Here is a 23,424-nt window from a genome sequence, read left to right as displayed (position 1 = left end):
TACTCTGAATGGTCTGGTGTGGAAAGTGGGGTCCCCCAAGGATCTGTCCTGGGACCAATCCTATTTCATTTATTTATAAATGACCTAGAGGATAGGATAAACAGCTCAATCTCCAGTATTTGCAGACAATACTAAATTAAGCAGGGCAATAAGTTCTACGTAGGATGTGGAAACCTTACAAGAAGACCGGAACAAAATAATGGGGTGGGCATCTACATGGCAAATGAGGTTTTATGTTGAAAAACGTAAGATAATGCATTTGAGTGCCAGAAATATGAACGTAAGTTACTCACTAGGGGGAGAGCCTTTAGGGGAATCTAAGATAGAAAAGGACCTGGGGGTCCTAGTAGATGACAAGCTCAGCAATGGCATGCAATGTCAAACTGCTGCAAGCAAAGCCAACAGAATATTGGCATGTAATAAAAAGGGGATTCCCTCTAGAGATAAAATGATAATTCTCCCACTCTACAAGACCCTGGTCCAGCCGCATCTGGAGTATGCCAACCAGTTCTGGGCACCGGTCCTCAGGAAGGATGTACTGGAACTGGAGAGAGTCCAGAGAAAGGCAACAAAGCTAATAAAGGGACTGGGGGATCTCAGCTATGAGGAAAGACTTATTCTCTCTGAAGAAGAGATGCTTGAGAGGAGATATGATATCAATGTTCAAATACCGTACTGGTGACCCTAGCATAGGAAACAAAGTATTCAGTGAAAGGGAATATAAAAGGACTTGTGGCCATTCGCTAAAATTAGAAGAAAAGCGGTTTAACCTTAAACTGCGTAAAGGATTCTATATCGTCAGAGTGGTAAGGATATGGAATTCTCTTCCACAAGCAGTGGTGTCAGCAGGGAGCATCGATAGTTTCAAAAAACTATTAGATGGGCACCTTAACAACCACAACATACCGGGGTATACAATGTACTATTGACATAAACAATTATTATACACACACTCATCATAGGTTGAACTGGATGGACTGGTGTCTCATTTCAACCTCACCAACTTTGTAACTTTCACTTTAAGTTTTGACAACCCGTTATGTACTTCTTTAATTCTATGTAACAGATATATTTGGATGTATGATTGATTCTGGAACCTGTAAGTTTGTGAACAATCGATAAAGCTTTTCTGATAAAAAAAAAAAAAAAATAGTGGAGAATTTAATGTTTAATGGTTGTACCATTGAAAACATGTTCTCCTTTATGGAATGTGAGCATTGGCATAGCACATTTACGTATACTAAAATGCAAGGTCAAAAACATTATCTTATAATAAAAGCAAGGTAGCAATGTTAGTACTTTATTTTCTATAGTGTAGCAACTAGCCAGTCTCCTTCTTACAATGTCTAACTGTTACCTGAGCCATCTTACTGAATGGGCACGCTGGGAAGTTGCCTGGGGGCCCCACTTGCTGGGAGGGCCCCACATGTCCAGCGACCCAGCCCCAGCCAAGCAGGAACAACTGCAGGAATGCCTGTCCGCCTCCACGGGAACAGGCACACACAGGACATTTGAGTCTGACTCCCGTCCGTGTGTGTTCACCGGACCCAGCCGCCGAACTTGGAAGCTGTCATTAGCCTGGCACTGCTGTACCAATAAATATCGCCTAATCAATAACTTGCATTTTTATTCTCGTGGGTGATTGTTTAGGCAGGGCCCCAGTGCACTGCATTGCCTGGGGGCCCATAATGCTCTTCAGATGGCGCTGACTGTTACAGAATTGTACTTTGAACAACAACTACTGTATATCAGTATTTAGTAGAGATATATTCTTCAACCACTAGATGACAGTGTTTATAAGTTTGTAGCTGCATCTATAACTATACTCTATGTCTTCTTCCTGAATAAAAGTTTTCTGTTTCCTGTCTGCATTTGAACTGAAAAGCCCATGTGGACTGTACCCGGTCTGTTCTGTTGGGCTAGATATATAGATTTTTTTACAGGTTATGGGCCCAGGCATAGCCCAGACACTCACCCAGAGAAAAGCTGAGAACCCAGCCATAGCCCAATCATAGTCAGCTACAGAAAATACGTGCAAGATACAACCAAAAAAAGACTGCAACAGAATAACACAGCTGCAACAAAGCTTTCATGCACAAATCTAATAAACCAGAAGTACCAGTCTTGGAAATTCAAGATGAAAATGCTGCAAATAGGAGAAGGTATGTGGAAATGTATAAATGAAGTCATGCCAGAAAACCCTTCAGATGAGTCGATAGAGAAAAAACAGAAAACTTCGAGCACAATCTCTCTTAGCATAGAAGATGATCAAAACATACATATATGTAAGTGTGAAACTGCTAAAGAAAATGTGGAAAGGATTACAAAAAGTGTATGAAAGAGCTAATCTCAGCAATAAACTGTATTTGATTAGAAAGCTATACCAAACCAACCCGATGAAAGGCCAGGGTATACGGGATTACACAAGGCACACTTTGGAAATGGTTAAACATGAGACATATAGGAGAAGAAATAAAAGTATTTCTAACAGATTTTCATGTAGCAGCGCTATTACCAAGTGGTTTACCAGAAACTAAGTTATGAAACGCTTGACACAGCACTTGAAGCACATCCCGATGAGGAACTGACATTGGAATATGTTAAGGGCAAGCTTGTGGATGAAAATAAGTGTAAACAGAAAGCATTAATAGTGACAGCGCTTCTGTTGCAGAGTCTGCAATATAGATGAAAAACAGAAATAAAGCAGTAATGTGCAAGAAGAAACACGTAAATGTTTTGTGTGCAAAAACAAGGTTATTTAATGGCAGGTTGCAGAATCTGAAAGGCTAGAATTTAACAACAAACTAACTACCAAAGGCCAAAGTGTGAAGAAAGAAACTGGTTTTGCTTCAGATATAGAATACATTTTTTAATCCAAAAGTTGTACTTTATTTTTTCAGGCAAGGTGTGTTGATTCAGGAGCTATGAGTCACATGACAAATTACAGAAATTTCTTTATTCACCTTGGCCAGAGTAAAACTGAATAAATCATCACAGTAATGGGCAAATAATGGAATAGGAAGGAAAAGGAGACAGTTTTCTTTACTGTGCTATTTCCCAGTGTCACCAGAAAGATACTTGTGAAAAATATTCCTTCTCTTGAAACTAATCTTTTGTCAGCGAAGAAGCTCACAAAACAAAGCAATGTAGTAACCTTCCAAGATGACAATTGTGCTATCACAAAAGGGGATATCTTGCAAAGGCAAAATTACAGATGAAACTTCAATGTGTTCAAAACCTCATGAACCAATGCTTCAAACTGAGGGAAACTCCACATCAGTGTCACATGAAGATAAGCAACAAAGTGACACAAATAAAAAAATTAACGCAGACAATCAAAGTACTGTAAAAGAAGAAGCCAGACATCAATCAGGTAACCACCAGAAGCAAAAAAGGCATCCTAGCCAAATGTCTGTTCTATGCTGTTCACGTAGCATTAATACCAGAACCAGATTTATGGGATAAGATGCAAACACTTCCAACTCATGAGAAACAAAGGTGGATCAGAACTGCTGATGAAGACCGCAGAAGCTTTGACAAAACCACTTACAAGAAACAGATTTAAAGAAGTTTTAGATTGAGGGGGTTGGAATAAAGAATTGTATTTTGTACAACAACTACTGTACATCAGTATTTAATAGAGATATATTCTTCAACCAGTAGATGGCAGTGTTTATATGTTTGTAGCTGCATCTATTGTTAAACTCTCTGGGCTCCATTCATAAAGCAGTATTTTCCTCTTTAATTGCTTGCCGACTGCCCTATAGCAGATTTGTTGCTCAGGGCAGCTGGGCAGAATCACATACTGTATATATACATGATGCACTTCCGGGTAGGGGGCACACATGCGATTTGTCACAGCAGAATCCAATCAGTGGGTGCCGACCAATGGATGTCTGCCAGCAGCCACGGATCACCAAAGAGAGATACAGGATGGTGCTCTATGTAAACAAGGCAAAGCTCCGTCCTGATAGGGGGGAAGTGATGGATTTTCTTTCCCTGCAGGGAATAAAATTCATCACATCCCAAAACAAAAGCACCACACATAATACACACAAACACTGGCTAGGCACACATTTAAGCGTTTGACTGCCCTAGCTGTTTAACCCCTTCCCTGTCAGTGTCATTAGTACAGTGACAGTGCATAGTTTTAGCACTGATCACTGTATTAGTGTCACAGTTCCCACAAAGTATCAAAAGTGTCAGAATGTCCGCCGCAATATCACAGCCCCGCTAACAGTCGCTGATTGGCACCATTACTAGTATAACAAATCAATATCCTTTTTTTTTATTTGGTTTTACCAAAAATATGTAGCAGATTACATATTTTCCAACATTTATAAAGAAATTAGATGTTTTATTTATTTATTTATTTATTTATTTTTTATTGGATATATTTTATAGCACAGAGTAAAAACTATTGTTGTTTTATTTTTTTTACAAAATTGTTGCATTTTTATGTTTATAGCGCAAAAAAATAAAAAAAAAGCAGTGATCAAAGACCACCAAAAGAAATCTCTATTTGTAGGAAAAAAATGACAAATTTTATTTGGGTACAGAGTTGCATGACCGCGCAGTTGTCAGTTAAAGTAACACAGTGCTGTATTACAAAAAATTGCCTGGTCATGAAGGAGGGTAAATCTTGTGGTTAAAATTTGTGGTGAAATAGCTCATAGCTTTCATAGTTGATGTTTTGCTTCCGTTGCACTATCAGGGATTGAAATGCTCCAGGAAAGCTCTTTTCATGCTGAGCTAATCAAAATGACCACAGCTGATCATTTATTGAAAGTCAAATGGCTTTGTGCGCCATTGAGAGGGGAATTAGCTCAGGTGCGATCTTGGGCGGGTGCACAGGGTGCACTGCACCCAGGCGCCGCAAGCTGAGGCGGAGGAGGGGCGCCGAAGCTCCAGCAGTGGCAGAGTCCTCCTCTCCTCCAGCACTAGTAATCTAACAAATTACTGTTTCCCCCATTGTTACTGACCATAAAATACTGTTACTATAGTGGCCAGCAGTGTAACATCCATCCGCATCCAGTGATGATTGGTGGGCAAGCTGGGGTCGGCCACAATCACAGTGAGTGGAGCTGTCAAAATCAAGCATTGATGTCGGGGTGGGCGGGGCCGGTATACGGGGCTCCGCACCCTTGTTCCATACACAGACTAACAGCAGCTGCTGGGGAGAATAGATGGCAGGGGGCGGGACAATTGTAACTACTCTATGTGCACACATAGTGGTGTATAATAAACTTAAATTATACACTGCTGTGGGTGCATATACAATAGTTACAATCGGTCCTACCCCCTGCCTCCTTCCTCCCCAGCCAGCATGTCTTCTAAAAAATGTCAGCACTGTACTAACACATCATGTGAAGGGAAAAGCAGGAACTTTATGTTCAGTGAAAAAGTACACTGGGGACTGTTTTGGAGAGTGCACCAATCCACATCACATGCAGGAAATGTTGGTGTTGCTAGCACTTGTTACCTGGCAGATGGAAATAAGAGTGCCCGAATGCTGTGTAATTTCAGGGGGGGTCTGAATATTTTTTCTTCTTGACAGGTGAGTCAGATAAGAGGTTGACCTGAGCCTGACTTTCTATCCCTGGGCATCACTGACAATATGTGTATAGTGCACCACTACCAGGGTCAGCCATGTGTTTCCAGTAGGTAGTGCATCCCCCTCTATCACTCAGGTATAAGCACTGTGGGATCTTCTTTTCTTTTTTTCTTTAGGCTCCTTTTACATTGTCTGCTGTCCGGTGCGGCCATTCTCTGCTCAGCGGGGGATCGATCCGCCGATCCCCGCTGAGCAGGCAGATGAGAGCTCCGTCTCCGCTCTGTATGCAGAGAGGGCGGTGTCAGATTCCCCGCTGTCCTCTATGGGGGAATCGGAAGAGAACGGACCGCCTGTTCGTTCTCATCCGATCCGCTGGATGGAAAATAGGGTTTCCATCAGTCCGGATTTCACAGACAGGAACGGAATCGGATAGCCGCGGGTGTCAGCGGACATGTCACCGCTGACATCCGCTGCCCCATAGGGATGCATGGAGCATCCGATCAGGTCCACCATAAAAACTGACAGGCGGATCTGATCGGATCTTTCGTGTGAAAGGGGCCTTATGCTTATTGAAGTGGTGGGGTCCCACCAGAAGTTTTTACTGGGATTCTTCATCAGAGCATTTCTTTATTTTAGAGCTGCCAATATTATTCTGATTAGTATTAAATGAGTATCCCTGTGTCTGTTTCTTTCTTGTTTTATTTGGTTTGTGTATAAGATGTGCAGTGGTTTCCCTAATGTGGTACTAAACCCCAAAACAAAAAATAATATATCAGTTTACTAATTCTTAAAGCACAAATGAAGTTTCATTGTAAGCCAGGGAGTAGGGAGGCATTCATTGCAGAAAAGACATGCAAAGTGTCTTCTGCAATAAATGACACTGACCTACCTGATCACAGCAATACCTGAAATGACTAGCTCCCACACATGCGCAGTAGTGATGTGACTGCAAACTGACCGCTAAAGAGGCCTGAAAACTGCCACAGAGGGACTGTTGGAAACGTGAGTATCTTTCTTCCATCCTAGGGAGGACATGGATTAGTGTGCCAGCGCCATAGACTTGTCATAACTACACACATGAAGCGTCACACCGGGAAACAACTCTCATTTTGCACTGTTGCTTCGGTGGTGGGGGGGGGGGGGGGGGTGGGACAAGACACATAATTTCCATCATTTGCCAACCAACCAGAGGCAGAGTAGTACAACATTAAAATAGTGTAGATTAGTGTACAATGTTTTCAAATAAAAATTGATTCTATTTAGTAATCTGCATTTGGTGGGCTCTGGTAGGCTGCATTTGGTGGGGACTGGTAAGATGCATTTGGTGGGCATTGGTAGGCTGCATTTGGTGGGCACTGGTAAGCTGCATTTGGTGGGCACTGGTAGGCTTCATTTGGTGGGCATTGGTAAGCTGCATTTGGTGGGCACTGGTAAGCTGCATTTGGTGGGCACTGGTAATCTGCATTTGGTGGGCTCTGGTAGGCTGCATTTGGTGGGCACTGATAAGGCTGCATTTGGTGGGCACTGGTAGGCTGCATTTGGTGGGCACTGGTAATCTGCATTTGGTGGGCACTGGTAATCTGCATTTGGTGGGCACTGGTAATCTGCATTTGGTGGGCACTGGTAGGCTGCATTTGGCGGGCTCTGGTAGACTGCATTTGGTGGGCACTGATGAGGCTGCATTTGGTGGGCACTGATGAGGCTGCATCAATGCATTGATCTCTTGTATCATACCCGCAGTCTCTGACCATCTCTTGTATCAAGTCTGCAGTCTCTTACCATCTCCTGTCTGGGGGCTTTGTCTAACAGACTCTCTAACAGATGCCCTCTCTGTGTCCATTAGGGAGACCCCCCCTCCAGTTCCCATTAGAGTACTCTGCTTCTCTTACTGTAATTTGTTTATTGTTAAGAGATCGTGGGAGTGTCCCGGGGTAAGGAAGACTTCTCTGTGTTTGAGCTATTGCCATAGAAACATTTGTAAAGGGGAGGGGTTAGTAAAATGACCACGCCCATGTGGGGGCGCCAGAAAAAATTTTGCACCCAGGCGCCTGTGACCCTAGGATCAGCCCTGGTAGCTACAGCTTATTGCGTTTACAAGTCATTTTTAGGAGGAAGGGGAGATCCTTTTTCCAATTCAGTGATTCTGTTTTTGAATATTTTTTTAAAAATGTTTTTGACATGTTGATTGTATATCTTTTACTTGGATCTTATAAGTTGTAAATACAGCTGGCTAAAAAAAAAAAAAAACTGAGCCTGTCTCCATTTCAGGCTGCAAAGCAACATAATGTGATTATTTTAAAGGGGGTGATTATTTTCTATACCCACTGTATATTCCACATGCAAGATGCTTTTGTGAATTGGGCCAGACTGTATGTCTTTTCTCTGTAATAAAAGTTTCCTGTTTCTGGTCTGCAGAAAAGCAGCAAAGCCTATATGGACTTTGTGCTGTCTGTTCTGTAGAGCTTTATACAGAATTTCTAACACTAACAGCAAAAAAAAAGAAGTTACAGTCAGATTATATTAAAAACCTAATATTTGAGTTTTTAATTATTTAGCTTTAGACAGAGGATACATCTTACTAACCTTTGGCCCTGATGGACCTAGAGAGCCAGGGAGACCAGGAACTCCTTGTCCTCCAGTTTCACCCTGCATAGAGATATAAATATAACTTTAGATATTTGCTTGCCTGGTTATATATGGATTTTGAGTAGCGGTAGGTAAAAGGCTGTTTGAGGATTGTCCATTTGTCAAACAGGACAAAAACATTGTGTAAATTTGTTCTAGAAATCTAAAAAAGTATGTACTTTTGCATGTAAACACTATTATAGCAGTTTGCTCATAGGCACAGACAATTAACTTTCAGCCATACAGCCTGAAAGTCATTAAATAACACGCAGCTACGGAAAAGTCCAGAGGAAATGATTAGGTCTGAAAGGATAGGATAAAATGTAAAATGATCAAATTTATACCAGAAGAAAATATAACTTTGAAATGGATCTGGGATGTGTTGGTGCATGACTTTAATTGGTGCTGTTACAGTCACGCACCAATAATTCTCTGCTAAAGCCTTGTCTTAAAACGTTCCCTCATTTTTTCATGTTTGCAGAGATAAATCTGAAGTTTAGTTCATTGTTTCTTGACCTCTTCCTCGCTGCAGAAAGGCTGTCAGACTGCCATCCCCATTACATTCACTTTTTGGAAACATATTTTACAGTCTCAGGTTGTTGCACAGACGTATAAGGGCTCCTGCACATGTTAATCACAGACAAGAAGCTTTTAACTTTCCAGATTACAAAGCAGTTCCATTAAATTTTTTTTTTTTTTTATATATACATTTTTATTAGATTTCAAAATGATTCATAAATACAAAAATGACTTTTCTCAAAAAAGCATTGACATAAAAATACATTTCTCTCCCTCCCGTCAGATCCCCCCCCCCCCCTTACTCTTCCTGTACTCCTCTATTTCTCTCTTGTGCATCCTCCCCTCCATCTCTGTACCTGTCCTTCCTTCTCCCTTAGGCTCCATGTACACGGGACGTTGTTAAAAGTCCCTTTGAATGCTGGAATTCTTAGGACATTTGAAACGTCCGTTCAGTCGCGTTTGTACCCGCGTTTAGGGGCGTTTAGGGGCGTTTGCGTTTGGAACCGTTCCTAGAGGTCAAAAAAATTATTCCCCTTTAAAATGGAAAAACGCGAACGCTAAACGCGGGTCATCGCGTTCGGACGCGTTCAGACGCGTTCGGACGCGTTTGTGCGTTTGAAACGCCGGGAAACACACGTTCGAACGCAAATAATTGCGTTCTAAAAAAAGTCCCTGAACGCAACTGCCTGCAAATGACTGTAAACGACCTGGTGTACATGGACAGATAAGATAAAATGTAGATGGGTTCAGGGGCTTCTGAAAAAAACGCCCAACTGCTCCTAAACGGCCATTTCCAGCGTCCCGTGTACATGGAGCCTTATTCCCTCCAAACCTCTGCATATCTACTGGTATTTTTGAATTCCACCTATTTTCTCCATTTATTTGAGAAGGTCTCTATCTGGTCCTCCTCTATACTACCCAAGGATTCCATATTGTATGTATAATTAATTCTTTTAAACTAGTCTCTAAGTGTAAGACTTTCTGGATCAAGCCATTTTTTGGGATTGCCCCCTTGGCTGCATTTATCAAATTTGGTACTATTGTGCTTTTATATTGTTTTTTTGGTTTATCCGATTCGTAAAATAAGCAAACCCATGGGTCATCAATGATATTTACTCCTGTAATCTCCCCGATAAGTTGTTGCATCTTCTGCCAACATTTCAGGATCTTTGGACAGTTCCACCAAATGTGGGCCATTGTGCCTTTCATATTACATCCCCTCCAACATAGTGGAGATTTTTCTAGTTGGCGTTTCTTTGCTTTAACCGGTGTTATGTACCATCCATCTCAAGAGACATTTAAAGTTCATTTCAATGGTGTTTACATCAACTGCTAAGTTATGGACAGCACTCAGTATTTTATTTACTTCCTGTTCTTTTAATCGTGTTTCTATCTCTTTTTTCCATGTCTCTATGGATGGAGGCCTTCTCAGACCTGCTAATTCAGTTAGCATTTTATATATCTGGTGGGATATACCATGTTTTACTTTTGTTTGTGGATTCCAAAGTTTTTCCACTATGTTCAAATCCTTCTTAGTTCTATAGGGTTGTGGCAGGAACCCCACAAAATGTTTTAGCTGGGAATATCTACATTCATTCAAATACCGATTCTCCCCCTTTTTTTTTTTTGAGTTTGTGGTATGGCCTTATTTTCCCCCATTGTGTAATATCTTTTACCTGCGTGTTTTTAATCCAGTTATCAAATTGTTTCTCATTCCCAGGTGCAAAATAATTTGTGCCTTCTAGTGATATTAATTGTGAAATGTATACCCATTTAGCTTGTCTATGTATCGTGTTCCATGTCTTATATACAACTCTAGTTATTTTATGTGTATATTCATGTGGCTCCCTATATTTAGGTGGGATCCAGACATTTCTATCTAATTGTGTTCCATATAACATGGTTTCTATCTTAACCCATCTTTTGTCCGAATTTATTTTTGCCCATTTAATCATTTCTGAAATTTTAACTGTGGTGTAATATCTTTTAATATCTGGTGCAGCTAACCTCCCTTCTATTTATCTTTACTAAGTATCGTGTTCTGTAAGCTTGGCTTCTTTTCATTCCAAAAAAATTTTCATATTAAAGTTTTAACTACTTTAAAATATGTCTGTGGGATAGCTATTGGTAACATTTGAAATTTATATAAGATTTTGGGGAGAATTAACATCTTGACCATATTTATTCTGCCCAATTACGAAAGTGGCCGTAGTGATAGTTTTTTAAAGTCTGCTTTTATAATAAGTAGGGAGATGAAGTTGGCATGGTATAGGCTCTTTGTCGGGGAACTCATTTTTTTCCTAGGTATTTTAATTCTGACTTTGCCCATATGAGCAGAAATTCCTTCTGTAAAGGTAACTCATCTCTTTTATTGAGCCCGATATTCAAAATTTCTGATTTTATTGGGTAATCATGACGTTTGAAAGTTCCCCAGATTTTTTTAGATCTTTTATTATATTTGGAAGTGTTAGTCTAGGGTTAATAATGTAAAATAGAGCGTCATCAGCATATGCTGCTACCTTATGTTCCTCGTTGCCCACTTTTACTCCCCTTATATCTCTACTATTCTGTATGGTAGCTAGTAAAGGTTGTAACGACAGGACAAACAACAGGGGCAAAAGAGGACACCCCTGTCTCATCCCGGTATTCATTCCAAAGGGAGATAAGAGATTTCTGTTTACTTTTACCATTGCTGCCGGGTTCCTTTAAAGTATAAAGTATCCATTGATTCATCCTAGGTCCAATGCCCAGATCTTCTATTGTTTTTAGCATAAAGCCCCAATTTACCCTATCAAATGCTTTTTCTGCATCTATTGACAATAGTAGTTCTGGGGCCCTAATCTCTCTAGATTTATGTAATAGGAGTAACGTTCTTATCTCGTTATGTTTCCCCTCTCTACCCGGGATGAATCCAGCCCGATCAGCATGGATCCATTCGGGCATTAAGTCTTTTAATCTAGTTGCTAGCACTTTTGCATATAGTTTTGTATCAGAATTTAATAACGCTATTGGCCTATAACTTGAACACAAGGTTCAATGTTTCCCTTATTTTGGTATTACCATTACAAATGCTTGCAATGATTGGGCTCTCATCCCCTTTCCTTTTCCTATCCCGATCATATATTTACATAGTTTTCGGACTAATATTTCCCCGAACCTCCTGTAATAGTGGATCTTAATCACTTAAGCCCCAGCCCTATTTCGGACACTTTTTGTTTACAAGTTAAAACCAGTATTTTTTCCTAGAAAACTAATTAGAAAACCCCAAACATTATATATATATATATATTTTTTTTAGCAAAGACTCTGGAGAATAAAATGTCGGTCATTACAATATTTTTTGTCACCCGGTATTTGCGCAGCGGTCTTTAAAACGCCATTTTTTTGGAAAAATTTTGAAAAATCACATTTCACTGCATTTAAAAAATACTAAACAGTAAAGTTAGTCCATTTTTTGTATATTGTGAAAGATGATGTCACCCCGAGTAAATAGATACCCAACATGTTACGGTTTAAAATTGCGCCCCCCCCCCCGTGGGATGGCGACAAACTACGGTCAATAGAGATCTCAATAGGCGAGGCTTGAAATTTTTTTAACGGTTACCAGTTTAGAGTTATAGTGTAGCTCTTTTTTTTAATTATTGCCCACGCTCTGGCGATCGCGACGATACCTCACATGTGTGGTTTGAACAGCGATTTCATTCGTGGCTCGACTTCCGTATATGTTTTTTTTTGTGCGCGAGCTAACGGTGACGGGGGCGGCTAAAATTGTTTTTTTTTTCCTATTTATTTTTTTTTAACTTTATTACAGGTTTTTAAAAAAAAAAAATCTGATCACTTTTATTGCTGTCACAAGCAATGTAAACATCCCTTGTGACACCAATATGCAGTGACAGGTACTCTTTATGGAGGGATCGAGGGTCTAAAAGACCCTAGACCCCTCCACTACACTTCCATGTATGCAAAATGCCGAAAACGGCGTTTTTGCATACAGCTGTTTTTTAAATTTGAAGCCTTTTGCAGCACAGTAACCCGGAAGTGACGTCATGGACGCCGCCTCCGGGTTACGTCATCGGAGACCCGATGAAAGCCGTTCCGGTGCTTGGGGCTCCCAGTGGGATGGGAGCCCTGGGCAAATTTACGGAAGGCGGCGGGAGGGGGGGCGTCCCCTCCCGCTCACCCGGGTAATGATCGAGCGGCTCCCGAGCCGCATCGGTCATTACTGACGGAAAGCCGACCGTCGGCTGTAAACCACGGTACCGGGATGGTGTCTCTAGCTAGAGGCATCATCCCGGTATACTACCGCAAAGTTTGCCGACGTAGTCCTACGTCACTTTGCGGTAAGTGGTTAAATTCGTCAGAAACGGGGCTTTTCCCTGTCGCTGAGTTTTTTTTAGTGCTATAGTTATCTACTCCTGTGATATTGGTGCGTCTAACGCTTGCAGTTTTTCTGCTGGAATTCAAGGTAGCTTTGCTTCCTTTATGTAGTTTTTTGTATCTTTTGGTTTCTTTTTTGTTCTATTTCTTGTGACCCTTTTTGCCTCTCTGTGTATAAAACACCATAAAAACTTTGGAATGCTTTGGCTATTTCTGTTGTTGAGTGTACCACTTCTCCTCTACTATTTTTTATTTTTTCTATGTAATTAACCAACTTTTTATTCTTTACTATTTGCGCTATATATTTCCCTGGTTTGTTTCCCCATTTATATCTCTCTCTTGCCACTCTATTGAAAGCCCGTCCCGTCTCTTCTTCCATTAGTTCTTTTAATTTGTCCCTTGTTACTACTAAAGTTTGGTGTATCCTCGGCCTCTGCTCTCTTTTTATGTTTTTGTTCTAACTCATGTATTTCTGTTATTAATCTATTTATGTTAGAGGTTCTTTCCTTTTTCTTCCTAGAGCCTATCGAGATCAGCACTCCCCTAATGTATGCCTTATGAGCTTCTCAAATTTTACCGTCTGATAGGTCAGGGGTTTCAGGGGTTTCGTTATGTAGGAAATATTCTTTTCCAATCTTTTTCTCTATATGCACATCTTGTATCAGTTCTTCATTAAGTCTCCAAATGTTTATATTTTTCTGAGGTCCTATAAGTTTTATTTTCATCGTTACTGGGGCATGATCAGATAGTGTCATAGTTCCTATTGATGTGTTGATCATTGATTCCAGTAGCCTGTGCTCCATCATAATATATACAGTCTAGAGTACGTCCCATGGACAGGGGAAAAAAAGTAGTAATCTCTTTCCCTGGGTGTTGGACTCTCCACACATCCACTAGTTGACTGTGAAATCATTTTTTTCTCACAGTCCTGAGTTGGTGACCTCCTGTCCCCCGTGTACAGGACGTACTATACAAGAGTGGATCCATGCAGAAGTTAAAATCTCCTGCCACGATCAGTTTACCCTTTTTAAACTGAATCAACTTCTCAAATACTTTTTTTCAGGCATCCTTTTGGATTTTTATTTGGGCAGTAAACGTTTGCTACTGTAAACTCCATGCCCTGTAATTGACCCCTCAGAAATATAAACCTTCCTTCTGGGTCAACCAATCTACCTTCCAAGGAGAACCTTACATCCTTTGCCATGCCAATTGCAACTTCGTTTGCTCTCTTAGTTGGTGAATCTCCATAGTACCATACCAGGCAAATATTTGGAGTATAATTTCACAGTTTTTTCCTGTGCTATGTGTCTCCTGTAAGAATATTATACCAGCAGAATAGCGTTTAAGTTCTTCAAACACCCTATACCTCTTGGTTGGCATGTTTAATCCTCTTACGTTATATGTCAAGAGATTTAGGGTATTCATGTTGTCTCAACGTCTCCTCTCTCCTCCGGTGCTTTACCTCCTGCCCCTTCCACCCTCAGTCTAGACCAAAAGCAGGTGATGGGCCATTTACTAGGGGTCATACAGAGATGTCTAATCCAGAGATTAGAAGGGGCAACAACATCATCAACTGATTTTTTGTTTTTTGCACAAAATTCCTTTCTTCTTTCTTCTCCCCATTCCCCATCTCCCAATCCTCCCTCCCGCCCCCTTCTCCTTCCCCTCCCCCTCCCTTCACCCCCCATCCCCCCTTTCCCTCCTACCCTACCAATTCCTAGTGGTCTAGAAAGATGTAAATTTGGCCATCCCATGGGCCTAGAGCAGGTATGTACTATTCCTAATAAGGGCCATCTTGCTCTATTGCTCCTTATACTATTGGGTGATGCTCTATCCAATGTGCTCCTTGGGACCTATTCCCCCTGACTATGGGACCAAGATCCAGAACCCACCAGGTGACCAGGGTAGCCACCCTATTTACTAACTCTTTCCCTTTTCTCTTTCCCCCCCCCCTCCCATCCATGCCCCCACCCAGAAAAGTCCTCCCGGGGTGGCTATATTCCCCCACTCTCTTATCGAGTTCAAGGTTCAGTTTCTCTTCTAGAGGCTGATTGCCACTGCTCTTATTTGTTTTCTTCTACTATATTCTCTACGTACCAGTGAGCTATGTTTGGTATGGGAATTTCTAACTTTTTACAGGAATTTTGCAATTCTTCAGGGAATCTCAATTTTGCCGTACGTCCTTCTTTTCGGCCTATCAGACATGCTGGAAAACCCCAATTGTAGTCAATGTCTTGGCTTTGCATCAACTCCAAGAGCTGCTTCAGTAGTCTCCTTCTTCTTAGTGTTTCTTGTGACAGATCTGCAAAGATCCGGGAATTGGCCCATTCATATTTTATTGGTATCTTCCCTTTCAAACTGTCCCAGATTTGGGCTTTTTCTCCATAGCTCTGAAATCTAATGAGAACATCCCTTGGAACTCTCCACAGGGAGGCCTTTTGATCTTCTAATCCTATGTACCCTTTCTATTTTTATCTGTTCTGCTTCACCTCTGCCTAGCAATGGGTTAATTTTTTTATTGTTCCTGGACTTGAACTAATCTTGGGTGATTTTTCAACATCCTCTTGCTGTTTTCCCTCTCATGTTTGTAATCCTTACTGTCACTCTTAAGCAGCCCTCTAAGTTGTTTCCTCTGAAACCCCATGTGGGAAAAAATGACATATACTAATATCTTCTGCCATTTTTTATATAGGCATAGTCAACATCATAAAATACTTGTCTGAGCAATCCACAAATTCACGGGGGTTCAGCAAATGCAGGAGAATTGAATAAAAAAAAAGAGGGGAAATAAAAAGAAAAAAAAACCTCACCACTCGCCTTCTTTAGGCCGGGATTTGTGAAGGGGCTTTGCGATTTTTGTTAGTTTTGTCAGCTTAACCGGCTTTAGGGGGTCAGCTTTTCTTCCTGAGAGAGTGTTTTATATCTGTAAAGACTTTTTGAGGGCTCTGTTAAAGACTCTGGTGGTACTGCTGGGGGATTCCCCCCTATTTCCTCTTTTCTTCCTCGGCTGGAGCTGCTCCTCTATGTGCCAACACTCCTATGCCCTGGGTTCCGTTTCCATCTGTGTCTTCACTGGCCCGAGCCCCTGGCAGGTCTCCCTGATCTACATCTTGCCCGCTGGCACTCTCCTACACTCTCCTGGGTGCCTCGGAGTGTTATTGGCAGACTTTGATCGCTCTCCCACGCACTCACCATTTCCGTTGGCGGCAGCGATACTGATTGGAGTCCCCCGAGTGCTCCCGAAGCCTCCAAGCACCGTCCAGATCTCATTGGCAACTTTCAGTTTCCTCTGCTTCAGGCTCTGGCCGGAGTCCCCCCAGAGCCTCCAGGCACTGTCTGGGTCTCCTCGGCTGCTTTCAGCTTCCTCTGTCTCAGCTGCACTGCCAAGGTCTTCCGGGATCCCGGGAACCCACGTGTACACTGGGTCTCCTCCTATCAGGTATGCCGGGTCTTGTCAGGCTCACCCCTCAATTACCAGACTAGTTCAATATGAAAGCCCTGATCCTCAAGCCCAAGGGGCTAGGGAGCGAAGTTGCTGGGCTGTGTTGAGGGCAGGACAGGAGGGGGCAGGGTTGCCAACTGCCCATATTTTTACGGGCAGCCCGTAAAACCAGGCACTTTTTCCCCTGCCCGTGAATGCCCGTAAACAGGAAAAATGGCTTTGACAGCTTGGCTTTGGAACGGCGCATGTGCAGTTCCGGAGCCAGCTGAGAGACCGAGATTGTGATATCTGGAGTACCTGTATTTTCGGCGCAGGCAGGTCTGGCAGGGGCAAGGCAGGTGGCTGAGCAAGCGTGTGTGATGTCGTCATCATGGTGCATTTCCCGCCCCACCGCCAGCCAGCCGGCCTCTAAAAAAGCTCAGGACTCAGGAGCCAAGCAAAGTGTGGCCTCGTGTGCGGGATGGACCAGACGGGACTCCCAAACTCAGCAAGGCCGGGACAGACAAGCGGGACTTTGTCAGGCAGTGGCAGACTGGCAGTGATTTTCTGGGCTCGAGTCTGGACTCTGGAGGGAGCAGTGACCACCTATCCAGGTGTGGGAGACTGGACTGGATATACCTAGTGATGATACAAGCAAGGAATGGCATTATAACTTCTGGAGATGGCAGAAAGTTATTGTAGAATTGGCTTTCACATGTAAATATCATTCATTCATCGAGCCATTATACCTTTGTGCAAATAGTAAGTGCCTGAGAATGATGTACATGATTGGAAGTTGACCCATGTTGTGGAGATTTGTTCCTATAAATCTGAAATCCCATAACCCTGATGAATGCCACACTAAAAGGAATGATATATTCTCCTTACTACTCTCTGCTCCAGGTAATGACTTGTCTGTTCTGTACCCCACATGGCTTGGCTTAGTACAGCGTTGTGTGTATTTAATAGAATGACTCCACTCTGCACATTCACCTAGAGGAGGGAGACTGTCACAGTGTCATTGTCATTCATGTTGGCCAGCTTGGCCTGACGAGGTCACAGTTAGTCAGACTTTGATGTCATCATCATCATCTGTTCTGCTGCACATGTTGACCTCCTGTCTATCCCTAAACTAGAGTTGGGGGAGTTTTGGGGCCTGCCTGGGAGACAGTGTCACTGACACTGAGAGTTCAATGCCCAGGCAGGCAGTTCAATGTCCAATACCCAGACAGGCAGTCAATTTCATTTTGTGCCCAGGGGGCCCCAGGCACCATATCATGCCCTTCCTGAGCCAGCAAAAGGGGGGGGGTCAGAGGTCTGTTTCCTAGGCACTGCAGACTGGCTGAGGGGCTCTCTTGGCTTTTGCTGTGGGGGCAAATGCAAAGCGGTTTCTCTCTCTCTGTAGACTAAAGTGCCAAAAACTGATGGGTTATAATAGCCCACCCTCACTAGATCAGAAGAAATCATAAGAAAGTTTTTATACCTGAAAATCTACCTTAAATCGCATTGTTAATTCTATATTGGAATTGTTTTTTGTCGCTTAAATACTGAAATTTGCACTTAAAATTGTAATTTTTAGTAGCTTTTGGAAATGCTAGTAAAAACTTAGCTGTGCCAGTAAATTTTGGGTGTTGTTCTAGTAAATTTCAGTCTGGTAGGCTGGTAACACTGGAGGGGGGGTCACTGGTCTAATGCTTCATTGCACGGACGGCCGCCTGGAGCTCCTAGTTTGAGCTCCCCTTCAGGCACCATTCATAGGTTCCTTCCCTGAGAGCAGTTCACATGCATTACTCTTTGTGGCCCCATCTATTAAAAATCCTGAGCCAAAACGAATAAAAATAGAATGAAGCGAATTAATAGAAGCTAGTATTAGCAGTACACAACACCCACTAGTAGCTAATCGCTAAAATTCTAAACCATCATATACATTTGGAGGTGGTCCAACATAGTTAAGCCTTGAAGTTTGACCAAGGATGAGGAATAATGCAGTGCATAATCTGTTAGCATGTGGACATTTTACCTTGTATGTACAGTACATATGAAAACATAATCTGGGCTGTTTTTATTAATCACATGATAATCTGTGAGCCAGTTCCATTATTATAAGCATACCCATCTGTCTAGAGTCTATAGTTGTTATGATATGTAGAACCCTCCCATATAGACTGTTAGGATTGACTAGGCAAATTTAGTTTTGTGGTTCTCCTCTAATCCGCAGGGCAGCATGTGATTACTGGGCTCTGCAGACTGTGAGTTTGATTGCTCACCCCTGTCTTCTGGAGGCTTCCAGAATGTAGTTGGTGGGAGATTTAAATGAGCACCCTGAATATTTATGCAGCAGTAGCCAACTACTAGGGATGTGTGCCCAGATGGTGGTTGGGGAGTGCATAAATAGTTGGGAGCCTCAGAGAGCAGGGTTCTTCCCCAGGAGGAGAGGTTTACAGCCAGCAGGGTTGCTGCCCTTTGTGGCAGTCCATTTGAAGAAACTACTTGAATAAACTACTTGCAAGGCTTGCATGGCCTAGAACATTGCTAATGATGTCCCAATGCTGTCCATTTTATATTTTATATCCTACTGCTAAAAGGGCTGTGTTAAGAAGTAGCTGCAAAGATAAGGATTGCCCCTCACATTCCTGTTCAGTGTTCTGGAGTATTCCACAGCTTCACTAAGCTCCATCTAAGTTGATCTGCAATAAACTTTATAAAGGCAACCTCTAGGCTGTTTACTGAGCGAGAGGTATAAACGCTGCTGTTTGCCTGGCCTTAGGTGCTATAATTGGAAAATAACCAGGCACAAATGGTGCCAATCAGCAGCCCTTGGGGGGGGGGGGGGTATCACTACAGATAATTGGCTAGTTGTACACATCATAGGAACCTCTATTTTCTGGATGCAAGAAAAGTTAATTGCGTTGTGACCGAGATGACTGGACACACCAAAAAATGCTATTATCAATATTATTTAAACAATTTCTCTATATGTTCTCCATTGGCTCTCTTTGATGAGTAAGTAAAACTGAATTTCTACTACGGCAAATTGCTTTCTTCCTAAAATAGGGAGATAATTCAGTCAATGTTTTGCATAAGTATATCCTACTTTTACTGTTATTGTTATTTGAACATGTTTTGCAAAAGTAGGGAAGGGGATACAGATTTAAACAGTGAGAAATTATATAAGTATTAAAACATGCAAACAGTGTACTTTGACTTGGAATTTAGCATTTCAACTTAAATAAGTTACTCAAAGCTTACCAATTATATTTAATTCCTGTGTTTAAAATAGGCTGTTACTAAACCCCATGTAAAGATAATGTGTATTTTCTGTACCTGCTGATAGTTTTGAATACTAAGGCACAGCAAATATTCAGTTTTGTATTTAAAAAAAAAAAAAAATCTGGACTGGGTTTTCAGCCTAAATCAAGCTGGAATACAGTGTAAATAAGACAAAATATGCTTACCTTTACGCCTTTTAAGCCGGGTTCACCTGTTTTGCCAGGGTAGCCTTGCATTCCCTGAGAAATAAAGCATGCCTATTTTAGTATACTTGGGTACATTTAAAAAGCTCTCTGAATCCATGCTAAAGAGATTTCCCCTGAATTCCTGTTTTGTCTGACATCTCTCATGTAGACAGGAAGTGATGGGAAATCTGACTAGACATCAAATAACTATAACTTCCAGTGGTTCAACACTTTACCTGTCTACAAGAAAAATCATTTTTTTTCTCCATTATCACCATTGAAGAGATTTCCCCCAATTTTCCTTTTTGCCTGACTCTTGTTAGACAGCAAACTGAAGCAAGGAAGGTATCCCAAGTGAAAACACAGGGAACAATAAAAACTTGCGAGATTCTGATCCTGCTTTATCGAAAGGTAAAATAAATTGTTTTTCAGGAGTTGGGCGTTTTTGAACAGTGCAAAATTATTTGCAAAAAAAGTCACATCTGCCCTCTACATAAATTGTGCATTTTGTGAGATTAATATACTACTTATCTTATATTTTCTTTTAACGTCTCTGCAAAATACATCATTCTGATTACTCAGATTTTAACTTTCGTTACCGGTGATGTACTCTTACACACAACTGTATAATGTGATAGTGTATTTTGTAACTATTTTCAACAATGATTCTACAGTTTATAAAATTAAAAAAGAAGGTTTAGAGGATGTGCACTTGCCCAGAACATTAGACAATTGTTTGCAGTAGAATAGTTAATTTGATAAAACTTTTGTGTACGGTTGAATTTGAATATGTGGCAATCTATAGCATAATGTTTTTAAAGATGAACGTTATACCCTACTACTTAGTGAGTCACTAGTATGCATCCAGTGATGGAGCAACTCCAGAATTTGCTCCAGTCAATAAATAAAAAAAATGCTGAAAAAATATAGAGCCCCCTTTCCCAACTTAGGGCCCCTTCAGAGCTTGCTATGGGTTTCTTTAGCAGCTGTAAACTGATTTCCTGTCTATACTGATCATGATCACTTATTTCTAGTGGGCAATTTTCCATAAACCTCCAATGTAAGGAAAAAATGATTTTATGGTAGCAATTTACCACTGATTTCCAATGTAAGGTGGAATTACACTGACTACATACGGTGTATATATGGGAGATCTACACTAACCACCTCTGTAAGGGGGTGTTACACAAACCATCAATGTAAGGGGTTATAACACTGACCAACAATGTAAGAAAACACTACACTGACCACCAATGTAAGGGGTGATTACACTTCCCACCAATGTAGGAAGGAACTATATTGACCACCAATGTAAGGGGACACTACACTGACCACCAACACCATCCTGACCACCAATGCAAGGGGACACAACACCAGCCACCAATGTAAGAGGGCACTACACTAATCACTGATTTTAAGGAGAACTACATTGACCACATATTTAAGGGGGCACTATAACACCACAAATGTATAGGGGAATTACATTAATCACTTATGTAAGGGGGTGCTACACTTACCACCAATGTAAAAACTAATTGGGATCAAATGTAAAGGGTCGCTATACTGACCATTAGAGTAAGGGGAGATTTTTGAAATGACATTTGTTTACTATCGCTGTATCTTTTTTGGCCATTATTAGTATTAATTTTTTTTTTTTTTCCAACAAATATTAATTTTATTTCACAACTACTACCAAAAGGTATTTTGTTGTGTAAAACAATAGTTTAAAAAATGATGAGCCGTAGATGTCAAATAATCTACACATGCCACATACTTTAATTTAAAACTTTTTATAACTTACTCATCATGCTAATGTACTGTAAGCTGTCAAATTAATATAATTTTTGTAAGAACTTACCGTACAATTCTTTTCTCTGAATCCTCTGACTGTCGCCACAGATCCATATAAGCCTTCACTATTGGGTAATGGCGCCCCCTGCAGGAGTAAGCTAGGCAGATAGAAATGTTAATACAAAACTTTTCTATACTTAGACACACCTCTAGGGGGCCGTCCCCAGCCATTATCCCTGATCCAGTCACAACTGGTCCTCAGTTTGTAGCAAGCAGTACCGGGCGGGGGCGGCGACTGTCAGAGGACTCAGAGAAAAGAATTTTACGGTAAGTTCTTACAAAAATTCTATTTTCTCTTGCATCCTCTGACAGTCGCCGCCGATCCATATAAGCCTTCACTATTGGGACGTCCTAAAGCAGTGCAGGTGTGAGGGGTGGGAAGACACAACCAACTGAAAAGGTAATGAAAAAACACCCCAAGGAAGAGACAGAAAAAAAATATGTCTCTGCAAACAACCGCCGCACCTTTGCGGCCCAGGGAAGCATCCGAGGATGCCAAAACATCAATTCTGTAGAAGTGTGTGAAAGAGTGCACAGACACAGATGACCAGGTCGCCGCTTTACACACCTGAGCCAGAGCAGCCTGATGGCGAAAAACCCAAGAGACGCTGACGTCTCCAGTAGAAAAGGCCCTTACAGGGAAAGGAGGAACCTGACCCTCGATGGAAGAGGCCTGAAGCAAAAAACGTTAGTCTGATCCACGGAGAAAAGGTGGCCGCGGACGTGGCCGAGCCCTTCCGAGGTCCCTCAGGAAGAACAAACAGGGAATCAGACTGCCGAACAGATGCCGCGGCAGCCAGGAAAACCCTGACCATCCGGACCACATCCAAGGAATGCAAAGCCATCTCCTGGAGATGCTCTGGCTTCTCACAAGCGAAGGCAGCACGATATCCTCATGGAGGTGGAAGAAAGAAACAACCTTGGGAATAAAAGACTGAGTGGGTCGCAGATCCACTTCATCCCTATGAAACACCAGATAAGGAGAACGGCAAGACAAAGCCGCCAATGCAGACACTCTGCGAGCAGACGTGATAGCCACCAGAAAATCAACTGTCTGGGACAACACAGGCAGAGGAAAAACTCTGATGTTCTCAAAGGGAGGTAGTTGTAACACAGACAACACCAAATTCAGGCCCCGGGGAGGCAAGGGAGCCTTCCTTGCAGGAGCCACACACTGCACCCTTATGAGGCAAGTGCAAAGCAAAGAATACAATGCCAAGGGATGTGGAAAAAGATGGCCAAAGCCGACAACTGACCCTTGATCCCATTCAGCGCCAAACGCTGATCCACTCCTTTCTGCCAGAAGGCCAAAAACTTTCGCCACTGAGAAGGTGCAAGGATGGAACGCATGTGATCCGCACCAGGCATATACACTTTCCAGGTGCAATGAGAAATCTTCCTCGAGGTAGCTTTAAGAGCCTTCAATAATGTAGGGATGACCGCCTGTGGAAGACCCCTACCCCTCAAGACCTGGCTTCCAACAACCACGCTGTGAAAGCCAGAGACTGCAAAGCAGGAAGGAAAATCGGTCCTTGAGACAGAAAATCATCCCGCAGCGGAAGCCGCCAGGGAGGCCTGACGACCATCTAAATGATGGCCGCATACTAGGACCAACGTGGCCA

The 23,424-nt window shown here is 42.0% G+C and overlaps 1 protein-coding gene across 1 annotated transcript in view; it reads right to left on the bottom strand.

Annotated features, from left to right (window-relative positions):
• The window catches only part of LOC309552573 (uncharacterized protein), a gene marked incomplete at both ends in the record, with an annotated part of 487,483 nt that overhangs the window by 85,491 nt on the left and 378,568 nt on the right, over positions 1-23,424 (bottom strand). The window contains 2 exons of the mRNA XM_082253522.1: positions 8,138-8,200; positions 19,952-20,005. Coding sequence (XP_082109648.1) covers positions 8,138-8,200; positions 19,952-20,005 — 117 coding nt within the window. The remainder of the gene's footprint in view (positions 1-8,137; positions 8,201-19,951; positions 20,006-23,424) is intronic.

The sequence above is a fragment of the Pelophylax lessonae genome (assembly GCF_965119305.1).
Source record: "Pelophylax lessonae genome assembly, chromosome: 4".
NCBI lineage: Eukaryota > Metazoa > Chordata > Amphibia > Anura > Ranidae > Pelophylax > Pelophylax lessonae.
The sequence above is the reverse complement of the archived record's forward strand: the minus strand, read 5'-3'. Positions and strand labels throughout refer to the sequence as shown.